This window comes from Barbus barbus (genome assembly GCF_936440315.1).
Source record: "Barbus barbus genome assembly, chromosome: 31".
NCBI lineage: Eukaryota > Metazoa > Chordata > Actinopteri > Cypriniformes > Cyprinidae > Barbus > Barbus barbus.
The window spans coordinates 19,280,954-19,296,999 of record NC_136759.1 but is presented as its reverse complement, the minus strand read 5'-3'; the positions used below and the strand labels follow the sequence as shown (position 1 = coordinate 19,296,999).

General features: G+C 37.2%; 1 protein-coding gene across 1 annotated transcript in view; it reads right to left on the bottom strand.

Moving 5' to 3' along the window:
• Positions 1–16,046, bottom strand: part of LOC306851822 (zinc finger protein neuro-d4-like) — a gene marked incomplete at both ends in the record, with an annotated part of 53,419 nt that overhangs the window by 20,783 nt on the left and 16,590 nt on the right. Inside the window, 4 exons of the mRNA XM_079388272.1 lie at positions 4,853–4,980; positions 6,114–6,221; positions 6,324–6,484; positions 12,072–12,101. Coding sequence (XP_079244398.1) covers positions 4,853–4,980; positions 6,114–6,221; positions 6,324–6,484; positions 12,072–12,101 — 427 coding nt within the window. The remainder of the gene's footprint in view (positions 1–4,852; positions 4,981–6,113; positions 6,222–6,323; positions 6,485–12,071; positions 12,102–16,046) is intronic.

Genomic DNA, 16,046 nt, shown 5'->3' with positions numbered 1-16,046 from the left:
TTCACAGCAAGCCGTTTTAGTCCATGTTCCTTTAAATGCTAATGAGCTCTGCTCACCCCGCCCCTCTCTTCTGTGGGGTGACGAGCCCGTTCTCATGAGACTGTTTACTTTAGCCGCATTTAGCCGTGTAACTTGCTACCTAGCACGTTATTAGGAAAGGCGATTTGCAAAGATTCATAAAAGAACCGTATACTCACTTCTTCTGTAGGTGAGGCTGGATCACAAATGATTTGCGCAAACATAAACACATTTAGGCAGATTGGGGGGCACGTGAGTTGTGCTTCATGAATTGCAACAGCATTTGTGATGTATGAACTTCATTATTGGATTTCAATTGAATTATATTGGGGCCTTAGCAGTTTTTGTTCGAAATGATGTCACACAACATTTCACTTGTATCGGAGTGTTAGCTGTTTTTGTTCTCCAATGTGTTAATGTTTGTACTTGTGTCTGCACTGAAGAAGATTTCCATAACACATAAAGAGAAGCCACAAACCACACCAACCTATTATGTAAGCGATAACATAATAAGTGGGTGTGGTTTGTAGCCTCGTTTTATTTGCACTGACCAATGGTGGTTCGAAGGTGTTTACTAGCCAAAGCAAACTATCCTGGAAAGCGGTTTCAAAATCCTGAAAACAAATATAATTTTTGCCTGTTTTTATTTTTGTTTGAAATACAACCCGAATTCAGGAAATGTTGGGATGTTTTTTATTAATTTGAATAAAATGAAAACTAAAAGACTTTCAAATCACATGAGCCAATGTTTTATTCACAGAACATAGAGAACATAAAAAAATTTTAAACTGAAAAATGTTACACTTTTATCCACAAAATGAGCTAATTTCAAATTTGATGCCTGCTACAGGTCTCAAAAAAGGGGGCAACAAAGGGGGCTGAAAAAGCAATAGATGTTGAAAAGATTCAGCTGCACTGTAAAAAAAAAAAAAAAAAAAAAAAGTTGAGCCAACTTAAAAGTTTAAGTCAACCAACTTCAGCAGATTTTTGAGTTCTCAACTTTTTGTTATATACGCTTAAAACAAGAAGTTGAGAAAACTCAAAACTCTGCTGAAGCTGGTTGCCTTAAAACTTTTAAGTTTGCCCACCTTTTTTTTACAGTGTGGGGGAAACTTCTAGCAACTAATTAAGTTAATTGACATCAGGTCTGTAACATGATTAGCTATAAAAGGGATGTTTTTCAGAAGTAAAGATGGGCAGAGTCTTTATTTGTGAAAGAGTGCATTGTGAAATACTTTTAAAAACAACGTTCCTCAACGTCAAATTGCAAAGGTTTTGCAAATACCATCATCTACAGTGCATAACATCATCAAAAGATTCAGAGAAACTGAAGAAATCTCTGTGCGTAAGGGGCAAGGCCAAAGACCTTTGTTGGATGCCTGTGGTCTTCGGGCCCTCACACGACACTGCATCACTCATCGGCATGATCATGTCATTGACATTACTAAATGGGCCCAGGAATACTTCCAGAAACCACTGTCGGTAAACAGAATCCGCCGTGCCATCTACAGATGCCAACTAAAGCTCTATCATGCAAAAAGGAAGTCAAATGTGAACATGGTCCAGATGCACCGTCGTGTCCTGTGGGCCAAGGCTAAGGAAAAGTGTTCTATGGTCAGATGAGTCCAAATTTGACATTATTGTTGGAAATCACGGACGCCGTGTCCTCCGGGCTAAAGAGGAAGGAGACCTTCCAGAGTGTTATCAGCATTCAGTTCAAAAGTCAGCCTTTTTGATTGTATGGGGGTGCCTAAGTGCATACGGTATGGGCAGCTTGCATGTTTTGGAAGGCACTATGAATGCTGAAAGGTATATAAAGGTTTTAGAGCAACATATGCTCCTCTCCAGATGTCGTGTATTTCAGAAGGACAATGCAAAACCACATACTGCAGCTATTACAACAGCATGTTTTCATAGTAGAAGAGTCCAGGGGCTGAATTGGCCTGCCTGCAGTCCAGATCTTTCACCTATAGAGAACATTTGGTGCATCATTAAACGAAAAATACGTAAAAGATGACCACAAACTGTTCAGCAGAATAGGACTGTTTTGAAAAGAAGAGAAGATGCTACACCATGGTAAACATGCCCCCGTCCCAACTATTTAGAGATCTGCAGCAGGCATCAAATTTGAAATGAGCTCATTTTGTGCATAAAATTGTAAAATTTCTCAGTTTAAACATTTATGTTATCTATGTTCTATTGTGAATAAAATATAGGCTCATTTGATTTGAAATTCATTTAGTTTTCATTTTATTCCAATTTAAAAAACTTCCCAACATTTCTGGAATTCGAGTTGTAACATCAAACTATTCGATTTTTTGATAATGTATGTAGGTAGGGGTCTTATTTTTGTTTGAAATCACATCACACCAGTTCATGCTTTGATTTGGCTTGAAGTATATCAGAGGTTTTAGCTGTTAGCTGTTTTTGTAAGAAATTACATCACACCAGTTAGTTCTTCAATTTTGTTGGAAGTATATTGTCGCTTTGGCATTTTTTTCCCCAATTGACATCACACCAGTTCGTTCTTCGATTTTGCTTAAAGTATATCGGAGCCTTAGCTATTTTTGTTTGAAATTATGTCATACCGTTTCTTTCTTTATAGGGATAGTTCACCAAAAAAAGAAAATTCTGTCATTAATTGCTCACACTCATGTCGTTCCAAAAGCGTAAGACCTTTTTCATCTTCGGAACACAAATTAAGATATTTTTTATGAAATCTGAGAGCTCTCTGACCCTCCATAGACAGCAAGGATATTACCACGATCAAGGCGCACAAACATAGTAAGGACATCGGTAAAATAGTCCATGTGACATCAGGAGTTCAACCGTAATTTTACGAAGCTACGAGAATACTTTTTTTGCATAAAGAAAACAATAATAACAATTTATTCAGCAATTCTTCTCCCCGAGTTACTGTCTACTAACCTTTTAATTTCAATTGAAGTGTATCAGGGCATTAGCTGTTTTTGTCCAAAATTACAGCACACCAGCTCATTCTTCGATTTCGCTAAATGTACATCAGGGCTTTAGCTGTTGGCTGTTTTTGTTTGAAATGGTGTGACACCAGCTAGTTCTACGATTTCGTTGGAAGTATATTGTGACCTTGCCAGGTTTTTTTGTTTTGTTGTTTTTTTTTCTCCAAATGACATTACACCAGCCCGTTCTTCTTCAGAACTTCATAAGAACCTCAAGTTTATTGAGGCCTTAGCTGTTCTGTTGAAATGACGTCATACCCAGGGCCGGCGCCAAAGGGAGGCATTCGCGGGCCGTGCCCCCCCAAACGAGTTACCGTGCCCCCCAATTTCCATTCTCTCCCCTCCTTGCTGAATGTGATCGATTTTGAAAGCGAGAGTGAAAACGATCCAACAGCGCACATAAGAAAGCGACTGCACACGATCACAGATTGCACGCTTATTTTAAATTTACAGAGTTTAAATTTATAAAGCATAATTTTTGCATAATTACTTGTAGAATATCATGTTATGACTAACAATATTAACAAAACAATATTAATATGCTGGGAGATTTGAAAACTGATGCTTTTGAATGTTAACATCACACGTATCCAGCTTTATATCTATGGGTTTCATAGACGGTAGGTTTGTTCGGTATCTCACGGAGTACAGAGACGTACTTGAGAGGTGAGGAGCTCCGGTTCAAATCCGGTGTAACTACATTTCAACAAAGCAGTCCAAATCTACATATAAGGAAGTTCAAATAGCACAGTTGCATCAACAAATGTGTTTTTATATCAGTTTTGCATTTGTTTACACTATCGGGTAGGTTTAGGGTTGGGTTTGGTGTATGGCATATTTCCAACATGACAGAGAATTAACTTTTAGCGACGGTCCCCAGATATTTGAATTCTGAACAGCAATTCTCTTTGAAATTGCGGCTAAACGTGCAGTAAGGTACGTCTTGAAGAAAAGTACCCAGGGACACGTATTTTTATGAGAAAAGGTTGGTTTTTGTTCATGATGTCACATCAGTTTGTTCTTTGATTTCACCTGAAGTTTATCAGGGTTAACTGTGATAATTGCCTAGCAAGTGCACAACTGTAAGCGCACTCATAATATGTGGCTGTGGGAAGTGAACAGCGGTAGCAGGGAGGCGCACAGCTTTTTAACTCCGGCTGGGGCCTGAGGCGAAGCAAGCAGCAGGATCACAGGTCTGCACCCAGGGGATGAAGCGCTCTAAAGAGTGACTCTTAATTGAAGTGCTAATTGGTTAACTGTCCACCCCTGGGATAGATGTCATGTTGTGTGTAAAATAGTGAGGGTGGTGACACTAGTGACAGCTCCATCGACAGACAGGCGGGTTCATTAGGATCTATAAGCATTCACACGTCAACACTGTTAAATGTAAGTACTTGTAAACCCCGAGACGTTGAAAATGTGCAACCGCACTCCGCAAAATCAATACAACAACTTTGTCAAACGTACTGACATAGACACACACACGATTACAAAAATACACTCACAAACATACACACTTTGTGGTTAACAAGGACATCTGCCAGTGGGGGCGTGTCAGCCCTGCAGGGATTTGTGTTACTGCCAAAAACAGACACAAGTACTACAGAGAAATCAGAAGGGGAGAGAGGAAGGGAGAGGAAGACGGCAATAGAAAGCAGAAAGAAATGTTGAATGGTGTGGTGGGAAGAGCATTTTTGGGTACCAAAAACAACACATGGCAACAGTGTCTTAGCGTGTACTTTAGTGTGTACTTCAGGGCAGAGTGTGTAAAACCACTCTTTAGTTAACTACTGAGTGTGTTGTGCCTACAAAACCATTAGAGGGGGCGCAAACCACAGTTGAGGAATCTTTCTTACCTGGCATTCACTCATAGGTTCCTCCTCCTTTGTTTCAACCTTCTTATCCAGCAGTTCTCCACTGAGGAGTGACTCCAGAACTGGACCCTCAGGAACACCCCCTTCCTTCTTTAGTGCTGCTTCATAGTCTGGACACACACCGCAAACAATTGTCAACCCAAGACATTTCTAGGCAACCCATTAAAGACTAGGCCAGAAAGTGTTTCTATCATTTATTTAAAGTCATAAAGTAAAGAAAATATACGAAGATTGCATGTAAAACCACAAACAGTCTCACACAAAACCTGTAATTTGATGAGAAATTACACACTTGTAGAAGCCATAGCAAAGCAATGAATCCAATAAAAAACACTCTTGAAAAAAACAATGTATCTCATGTATTTCTGTTCAAACTGTATATTTACAAGATTACCCAGTTGAAAAAAAACAGCATATGCTGGTTAGGTATGTTTTAAAGCATGGCAGTTGGTTATGAGTTGGTCCTAAACTGGTCATAAGCAACTATCTCCTGCTCAGGACCAGCTTATAATCAGATCAGGACCAGCTTAAACCAGCTCATTACCAACTAAGGACCAGCAAGCTGAAATTATTCAAAACATACCTAACCATGCTGTTTTTTGTAACAGATTACTATAAAAATGTTTTCTCAGGTAACCTAAAATGTGCATCATTAAGGGTCAAATCAAATTACGCACTTTTTTGTGTGTGCACTGTACAGGTCTAGTAAAGAATGTTTTTGCTCAGGTGGCCAAAATGAGTTTTGCTCAGCAAGAAAAAAACTTTGAGAGAACATTGTGCACAGCTGAGCAGCAAGTCAGCATATTAGAATAATTTCTGAAGGATCACGTCACACTTAAGACTGGAGTAATGGCCTCTGTAAATTTAGCTTTGACATAACATTAATATATTACATTTTTTAAATATATTAAAATAGAAAACAGATACTTTAAATTGTGATAATATTTATCTTTTACTGTATTTGTAATTTAAAAAAAATACAGGCTTGGTGCGCATTAGAGACTTATTTCAAAAATGTTTTTTTTTTTTTTTTTTTTTACACTTTCTAATCCCAAACTTATTTTTGGTTCATTTGTGGATTTTTTTTTTTTGTCTGTTTAAAAATACAGATCATATAAATACCAAAAGTTTCAGGTACTACAATTAATTTTTAATGTTTAAAGTTTTTTAGGACCCCCCCAAAAAAAACAACAAAAATGGATCAAAGATTTATCTTTGTCTTTCTCAATACCAACTCTCTCACCGATTTTAAACTCGATGGGTCCAAGACGTGGATCTTCTAAGATGTTTAACCGTCTCTTCTTTCTCCAGCAGCGTGCAGGATAGGTATAAAGCTGCCCTGGAGCCACACCTGGTTTAAAAAAATAACCAGAGCCATGGTTTAAACATCCAAAACCTTGACCTAACAGCAAAATCACCAATGTAGTGTGATACACCGTACACAGACACACACCTGGCCCACGATGGGTCTTCTCCATCCATATGTAGCAGTTACTCTGTGCTACGCCTGTTTGGGAGTCAAGAAAAGGCAGGCGCATGGAGCGTTCAGCACAAAGTCGAGCATTATAACTGCGGCAATGCTCGATGGCCTCGCGGTAAAACTCCTCACCAAGGCTGGAAACAATTAAAAAGGGGGAATGTCTTACAAGTATGTTTGATTTCAGTGCTCAAAAAACAATATTTATTATTTAAAGGCCCCATAAAATCAAAATTTGTGTTTAAATCCATGTGTTTGAAGCCATCTACAGTGCCGTGAAAAGGTTTTTTCCCCCCTCGTTTTTTTTTATTTTTTGCATATTTGTCACACTTAAAAGATTCAGATCATCAAACAAATGTTAATATTACACAAAAATAATGCAAGCAAATACAAAATGCAGTTTTAAATGATTATTTCATTTATTAAGGGAAAAAAAGGTGTCCAAACCTACTTGGCCCTACGTGAAAAATTAATTGCCCCCTCCTGTTAAATCATGAAAGAACTGTGATTAACCACATTATTTTAGAAAGCGGAGTTAAATTTCACTAACCAAACCCAAGCCTGATTACTGCCAGACCTGCTGAATCAAGAAATCACTTAAATAGAACCTGTCTGACAAAGTGAAGCATGCTTAAAGAGCAACACATCATGCCGCGATCAAAAGAAATTCAAGAACAGATGAGAAACAAAATAGTTGACATGTATCAGTCTGGAAAGGGTTATAAAGCCATTTCTAAGGCTTTGGGACTCCACCGAACCAGGGTCAGAGCCATTATCCACAAATGGAGAAAACTTGTAACAGTGGTGAACCTTCCCAGGAGTGGCCGGCCTACCAAAATTACTCCAAGAGTGTAATGGCGACTCATCCAGGGGTCATAAAAGAACCCAGAACAACATCTAAAAAACTGCAGGACCTCACTTGCCTCAATTAAGGTCAGTGCTCATGATTCAACAATAAGAAAGAGACTGGGCAAAAATGGCATCCATGGGAGAGAGTTTCAAGGCAAAAGCCACTGCTGACCAAAAAGAACACGAAGGCTTGTCCCACATTTGCCAAAAATATCTTGATTATCCCTTTTGGGCAAATATTCTGTGGGCTGATGAGACACAAGTTGAACGTTTTGAAAGGTGATGGTGTCCCGTTACATCTAGCATAAAACCAACACAGCATTTCATAAAAAGATCATACCGACAGTCAAACATGGTGGTGGTAGTGTGATGGTCTGGGGCTGCTTTACAGCTTCAGGACCTGGATGACTTGCCATAATTGATGGAACCATGAATTCTGCACTCCATCAGAAAATCCGGAAGGAGAATGTCCGCCCATCGGTTTGTGACCTCAAGCTCAAGCGCACTTTGGTTATGCAGCAGAACAATGATCTCAAAAACACCAGAAAGTCCACCCCTGAACGGCTCAAGAAAAACAAAAATTAAGGTTTTGGAGTGGCCAAGTCAAAGTTCGTACTTAAATCTGATGCTGTGGCATGACCTTAAACAGTCCTTTCATGCTTGAGAACCCTCCAATGTGGCTGAATTAAAACAATTCTGCAAAGAAGAGTGGGCCAAAAATCGTCCACAGCGACGTGAAAGACTCATTGCCAGTTATCGCACACGCTTGATTGCAGTTGTTGCTGCAAAGGGTGGCACAACCAGTTATTAGATTACTTTTTCACATAGGGCCAGGCAGGTTTGGATAGCTTTTTTCCCTTAATAAACTGCATTTTTCAAAACTGCATTTTGTATTTACTCGGGTTATCTTTGTGTAATATTAAAATTAGTTTGATGATCTGAACCATTCAAGTGCGACAAATATGCAAATAATAAAAAAAAACAGGATGGGGCAAGAACTTTTTTCACACCACTGTATATGCTAGTGAACACTCAAACATTGACAAAATTCATATTTTAGCACATATACATTTTTACCTCTTCTGGGAAATTACAGCAAAAAATATTGATGAGTCATGTTGCGCTAAACAAATTTCTTTCCAAGTAACTTCAAAGGGTGTTTAAATTTTCATCCATCTATGAAGAGAACTCTTTGTACTGTCATGCAGGAGGTAAATACAATTCTTGGCTGGCATCTAATTGGGAAATATAAACTCAATTCCAGCTCTGTTAAAGACATACTGCATGTGAATTGGAATATACTGTACAGAATCTCACTTAAGGGTAAAGAGCTCAGGTGTCAGGAACTGCTGTTTAAAAACACTGCAGCATGAGAACAGTCGTGTACATTAATGGTTCATGTGGCAAAAAAGAGCGCACTCAACAGTTCTGTCCTCAAGAGTATGTTTGCATGCTCGAAACCGACTTTCTTAAAGTACCGAACAGTGATTTTATTGCTGAGGTTGCACTCAGCAAACTGCTGTATTTGTAAAACAATTTAAACATCAGGAAAACACTCATGAATAAGTCAGTAGCAACTGTTATATATTGCTTTACAGATTAGTAAATTTACATTCAAATTTGAATATATGAAAACATATGACTCAAAGTTTAATGAGATTTTTTGGATGGGAGGCTGCCTTGAGAAAAAGAAGTGCACTTGACTGAATCATATACTAAAAGTACTAGTGTACTTCAAATCTTAAAAGTTATTTAAAAAGAAAACGGTAATTGCGTATAATATTAATGAAACAAATGGTCACTTAATTGTACTTAAAGAGAGTACAGTTTCTAAAAAGTGTTTTGTATATTAATAATTTCAAATGAAAGGTTTTGCTTTAAAGTACATTTTAAGTCATTATGTTTAAATATTTTATTTAAGTTTACCATAAATGGTTGTCAGTACATTCGGGGTAGTACATTTTAACCATTTTATTCAAGGATGATTAATGTAATTATGAAATTATATATAAAGATGTAAGTGGATCAAAAAGTTAAACTAACTGCATTTAATATAAATTTAAACTATAATGCATTTCATTTCATTGCAATTAACATCCAATTAAGTGTCTGAAAACATTTTATTAAGCTCACGTTTCCATAATAATTACTCTTTTTAAAAGTATGCAAAAGTGTATTCTTCTTCACAAGCTCTCCTTCACTGCAAACACAGTTATGTAGGAAACACTGCAATTACAGAGTTTAGCAATCATTATTTAACAGTGCAAAATGCCAACTGACTAATCAAAAGCAAGTATTTCAGAGTGAGTCGTGTAATAATGTTTGGAAATGTCATAAATCAAAGTGTTATTGAATTTAATCCAGATATTCTTTTGATTCTGCTCTAGTTTGTTCAGTATTGAAGTTTTTCTGTATTTTCTCTCCCATTGTTAACACAAGGAAAGATCAAAAGTGCAGAAATAATTGGGAGATGCTTAAAAAGTCCTGACAATACTCTCCTTAACCCTGCTCTCCCGCGGTTGCCTTTTCTTCTGTCCTTCTTTGTGCAAACCGGCTGAATAAACTCCCTGCTATGTTATAAGCTATTGTAAAAATTAGCCCCATGGAAGTACTGGTGAGTTCTTGGACACAGTCCCCGGTTGCTGAAGCGTCATTGTTTGTTTCATTGTAATCAAAAGCACCGGTCTGCAAACCGGAGTGAGAAATGAAGGAAAATTGCATCATGCAACAATGACCACTTCCCTGAAACAAGCCTGATAACAAATTGACAGAGGCTTGAGGTGATGTTGATGATGTAAGTGTAAAACAATTGTGATTGGTGAACTCATCCATTTCTCCTTGCGGGGGAATGATGAAGAGCCCTGTGGCTCAAGACTAACAACGCAGTCAGGCTGAAATAAATAACCCTAATTTCTCCAAACAAAATGGCGGCCAGAGCAAAACAACACATTTTCTACCTAATTTAGTCCATGTTTGATTTTGGGGGCTACATCCTGGTCATTCGGCACGGGCTGGAATCAGTCCTCAACATGTGGGTTGAAAGATCACTAAGTGTGCAGGGGCAGTAAATTACAGTGCATCGAATGTCATGTGCTCAGGTCCACCAGAGGGGAAATATTAAGTCCTGTGGTGAAGCGCTGTGGGCTCCATTTAAACACCTCTACACTCAGCAGATACTCAGCTGAGCTCAATCTCACACAATGGACCAGGCAATATCTAAAGGTCAGCAAGCGAGTGAAAAACAAAGTTTGGCGTCTCTGTGATTATGTGAGAAATTGTTCTTCGGAGAAAGTCCTTGTCAAATGAGCTTTCAAGACTTCTGTTTTCGAGCAATTTCCGAAAGGCTTTTTGATTGGAGTTTGAATGTTTTAAACAGAATACTCCATAATGGGCCTCTCCAACAGGCAAAAAGAGTTGGGGGCAAAACAGCAGTTCCCTCACCGACTTCCTGAATTGGTGAGATAAGGCGGCTTCTCTGTATGGCAAAGCTTGTATTCATATCCCACGAGCACAATGAAAAAGCGATAAATTAGATCTGAAAAATACGAAGTGGAAGAAAAATAGAAGAATTTGTTCCCGTGACTTATTGCTTTGCATTTAATTTGTTCAGTTTATTTAAATGAACAGTTCACACAAAAATGAAAATTCTGTCAAACCTATACGACTTTCTTTGTCACAAAAGAAGATATTTTAAAGAATGTTGGTAAACAAATAGTTTTCTTTCCCATTGATTTCCATTATATTTTTTGACCATACAATGTAAGTCAATGGAAAACAAAACTGTTTGGTCACCAACACTTTTCTTTTTTATTATGAAGGATTTACATGAGGGTGAGTAAATGATGACAGAAATTTCATTTTGGGGTGGACTATTCCTCTAATTGGTTTTGTAGCCAAGTTGTAATTTAGTTAAATAGTGGCCATAATTAGTGATAATTTTGTCCATGATTTAACTAAAACAAGAAATTTAAATTTGTGGCCACAATATCTTTAAATCTGTATCTTGAAAATATATTTGCGAATATGTGAATGTCAAATGCATGCCGCATAGTAAACCCTGCCACAAGGGGCACTATAGCATGCATTATCAAAAATTATTAATTAATTTGTTACAGATCTATAGCGCATTTTGGGAATTCAAAGCACTTTACAATCTCTTCAACCAACTCCAATGTGCAGCATCCACGTGGATGATACAACGGCAGCCATATTGTGCCAGAACGCCCACCACACACCAGCCAATCAGTATATGGGGATGATTAGGAGGTCATGATTATGGACAGAGGCCAATGGGCGAATTTGGCCAGGACGCCAAGGTTACACCCCTAATCTTTTTTGAAGGACATCGTGGGATTTTTAATGACCACAGAGTCAGGACCTCATTTTTTTACGTCTCATCCGATCTTTTTCTCCTTCAGATTAACTACTTTCATGGTGGAGCAACTGTTTGAAGATAATCTTGTTGAGTAACTAAATTACAGTTACTTAAACTGTCCAAGTGTTCCTCAATAGGTTCCTTAAGTCATGATGCCTCAATATCCTTATATATTGAACCTGCTGGTGATTTAAATGTTAGCGAAATTTCAGAAACAATTCATAGGCAAAAAAGGTCTATTGTCAATAGTGTATTGTAGAAAGTCAATTTTAAACCAAGCAGTTGTATGTTGGACAATGTGGCAAATTCGTGTGAGCAATTTGAAATCAATGCAAAATCAACATGAAGAGATGTTGCGCCCCTCACTCCAGATTGCATGGATTCCTATTGAAATGACTGAATTTTGGTAAATGCTAAATGTGACTGCATCTGTGCTTTGGGTATATGATATGCACCAGTGAGGAGTAGGAAGATCTGTGTATTGGATTTAACAAGCATACCTGTTCTTTATGACAGTTCCACTTGATTGCCTAAGAAGAGAAGAAAAAGACAGAAACAGACATGAGCAGATGCAGACAATATCTGATTCCTATGAAGGTTTTAGGGAGAGGGGGGTCATTTAATAAGATGGATTTCCATTAAAATCACTATAAATTAACAGAAAAATTAATTATGAAGAACAGACAAAACCTCTTAACCGTGGTCAAGCAATACATGTTTTTCCGATGCCAATATTTAAGAACAAGATGACCTAAAGTAGAGCAATATAATGCTGAAATATACAATTTAAAGGGATAGTACAACCCAAAAGAATTTGGGTTGTACTATCATGTCATGTCATTCAAAACCTGTTTATCTAACTTTTTTCTTGTGGTGGAATACAAATGGAAATATTTTGAAGAATGTTTCTGATGTTTTCCCCAAAGCAACACTGGATCCTATTTACTTTCATTATATGAACAAAAAAATAGTAATTATACAATCTTCTTATGAAGAAAAAATGAAAGTCACAGGTTTAGAACACCATGAGTAAATTATTGAATTTTTAATTTTGGATGAATTACCCCTTTAATAACAGCTAAGGAGACACTAAATTAAATAAACAGAATAATTACTCAAAATTTATTAATTTTTTTTTTAAACAGAATATGTTTATTATCCACTGACAAGGCTTTCGGAAGACTTTAGAACAGACACACTTCTGTTAATTGACCAAGCATGCCGATGGTGATAATTTCAAAAAGACCAAATACCAGCTGATTAATTGGCCTGGCTGATATCTGGGTCTGAAACTAGGATCTGGATACCTTGACTGTGTTTTCTGATTTGCCACACGAACAGCATGAGGAAGCAGCGTGCTGCAGTTTTACAGCTGAAAGGAAAAGCAGTTACAAGAATAGCAAACAGAAAACACGTCTTATTGCCTCTTTAACTACATTACCGAGAGATGCATTATTTGCAGTCATTGTATTGACGCTATATGAGAGCTCCAAAAACATTAGGTATCTTGGAGGAAGGCTGACAGAATGGAGAAATGGGTGAGGTTAGCTAATATAAGAAAAATCAATAAGAGGAAGCAAAAGCCTGAAGCAAAGCAACCAGAGTTTGGCTTGTGTGCGGGCAGAGCCGGCCAAGAATGGCATCCATGGGGAAAAGTGTGTATGCCAGTGTGCCATGAGGAAGCGCTCTCACTTCTTTGTGTGTAAAACTATGCTTAGAGGAAGTGAAAGGTCAGAGTGTGTGTGTGTGTGTGTGTATATATGTGTGTTTCTGTATGCGGTTGTGTGTGTGAATTCGATTTTAGCCTTCAGATAGTTGATGCTGAGTGTTATGATCTCACTTTGATCTAACTGACCAATGAGACAGCATAGCAGGAGGAAAAATACACATAGTTTGGTGCCCATTTCTGATTCATACAATACATTTTGTACATACAGCAATACAGCGATGCACCATGATTTTTTTTTTTTTTTTTTTTTACTCTACAGTTCAGAATGTGCAGATACGTTTTATGGTGGGCATTTTTCATCAATTTATTGTTTTGTTTTTTTAATATACAGATAATATTTTATATGATAATTCATCCCCTTACATTACCCCTACTTTTGACAGAAACCTTTCTTAATTTTTACATTAATAGCCTATTTTTTATGTACATAAATCCTATATGTACACAATTTTTTTAATTTGGACATTATTTCTATGAAATCTAAATATATAATATAATATCATATAATATTTGTAGTTGTATGTACATTTGTAATTTATACAATTATAATTGATTTCTTCGCATTATGTTCGCATTACTAATTTACATTAATTCTATATTTTTCTAAACTATATAGAAGGAATCAATTATCAGCTTTATAGTATATAATATAATATAATAAATGAGTAAGTAATTGATTCCTTGTTTTTTTTTTTCTTGTCCTCCATATATGACTGTTGACTTGTCACCACAAATTCAGCAAAACTTGACACGCAGACAGAAAGCAAACAATTTCTTCCTAATAATTTAAATTAAAAGTGAATGTCTGCGATGTAGACTTGGGCCCAGGCTTGAAAGCTTTGGAAGGAAATGGGTAGCGAAAAAGACACAAATGCAAAGCAACTCACCCCTGAGGTTCAACCCGATGCCTCCTCCCCCCTCTGCCTCTTTCTAGTCTGAGCACAGAGCCGTCAAGCCCCCTTCCCCATTCCATCACCTCACTCCTGTGTGTGCTGCTAGTGGAACAAGTCTGGCTTTCAGTAATAAGTTGACAGCTGTAGAAAATGGCCGCTCTCAGTTTGTTTGCTTTTTTTTTTACACAATCTCATTATATTATACTGTGGCGGTGGCCTTGAAAGCTGTGAAACGTGTCTTGCTGGAAGACGAGAGAAAGCCGGCCATATGGAATGCAGTCTGAAAGTAGGCCGAACTCTGTGAATTCCAATTTTCTCGATCAACACTGTTCCCTGCAGTTCTCTCTGTAATTTAATCACAGCTCCTCGTATCAGAGGTGACCAATGTTCGATTGTGGATGACCACCTATGGATTTATTTAATAGAAGCAAGGGTCCATGTTTATTGTAAGGGAGAATTTGGATAAAACATTTCAGGCCAGACTTTAATTTGTCAGCATCAGTGACAAATGGAGCGCAGATCTAATCAGATAAATCTTAGGCAATTACTCTTGTATTTTCATTACATTTGAGTTTGGTGCACAGTGTTGCTATATTGGCAGCATATATCAAAGCAAAGGCTAATGAAAGAAAGCATCCAAATTATAATCTACTTTCTTTGAGCTATTTTTAGTAGATGCTGCCCACTTAAGAGCCCTTTTTTGCATCTAAAGCCTTTAAAGAGACCTGTCAACATGTAAAAGCTTGTAATAAAATGTGTTCGGCAGTAATAACGCATACTTGATACGATATGAATGCATGCATGTAATAACCATTAGCAATTTACACAAAGAAAGCCAGGCTGACACACACACACACACACACTAGATAAACAAAGGAAAACAAGAACCTCAAGAGCAGGGTGCCTTTTCCCCAAACCAAAAGAGAAAGAAAAAACGATGATTGGAGAGGAGCGCATAGCTTCCAGCATCCACATTGTCACTCCTGTGCAAAGCTCAACTATGACCCTCAAAAATAGAACAACCTCCAAAATTAGCTCTTCTACTGTAGCCTATTTAATTGAAACCAGTGAGGAGGCAGAGGGAGATGTTGTCCAAATCTGTCTTAAAACTTATTGGTGTATTCCTCATTATGCTACACTACCAGAAAACTCCCTACAGTGCCAATTAGTCTCAATTAGCAGCTGTCCTTTTGAAAAGTAACAGAGAGCTCCCTCTAGAGGCTGCACTGTGTCAGTAAAATACCAGACTCCTGTTGAAGAGACCAGAGAACTCTCAAGATACTGAATGCAAATACACACACACATGCTTGAAAAATCAAGCACAATATATTAATTTTAACACAACTTAGTAACAAGGAATTAGATATAGCGAAACTATCATATGCAATATTCTTTTATGGATTAAAAAGATGTATATACTCCAGAGTCACAGAAAAAAGTTGAACACAATCATTTTTATAGTAACAATATGAAAACACCTGTATTGTGTTTATTATAAAGTATTTAAGTATTTTTATTACGTTTTCAACAATTGGTCAACGAAAGTAGGTGTTTAACCATATCTTCTAACAATAAACACTAAATAATGTAGTTCCAAATAAACTTAAACCTCCCATTAATTGAAGAAACAATGTTCGTTTGATCATTTTTGCTTAAAATCATTTGCACAGCAGGGTTGAGCTTGTCGAATGTAGTTATTTTCAATTTCTTATTTTCCATATTGAAAAAAATTAGATTTACTGTAAAAAAAAAGATCTTACATTAATATTAAAGAGTTTACCATTTCTTGTCAGAATGAATGGATTATACTTAAAGTAGCATGCAAAATATTTAGTTTTTTGCACTTGAATTAA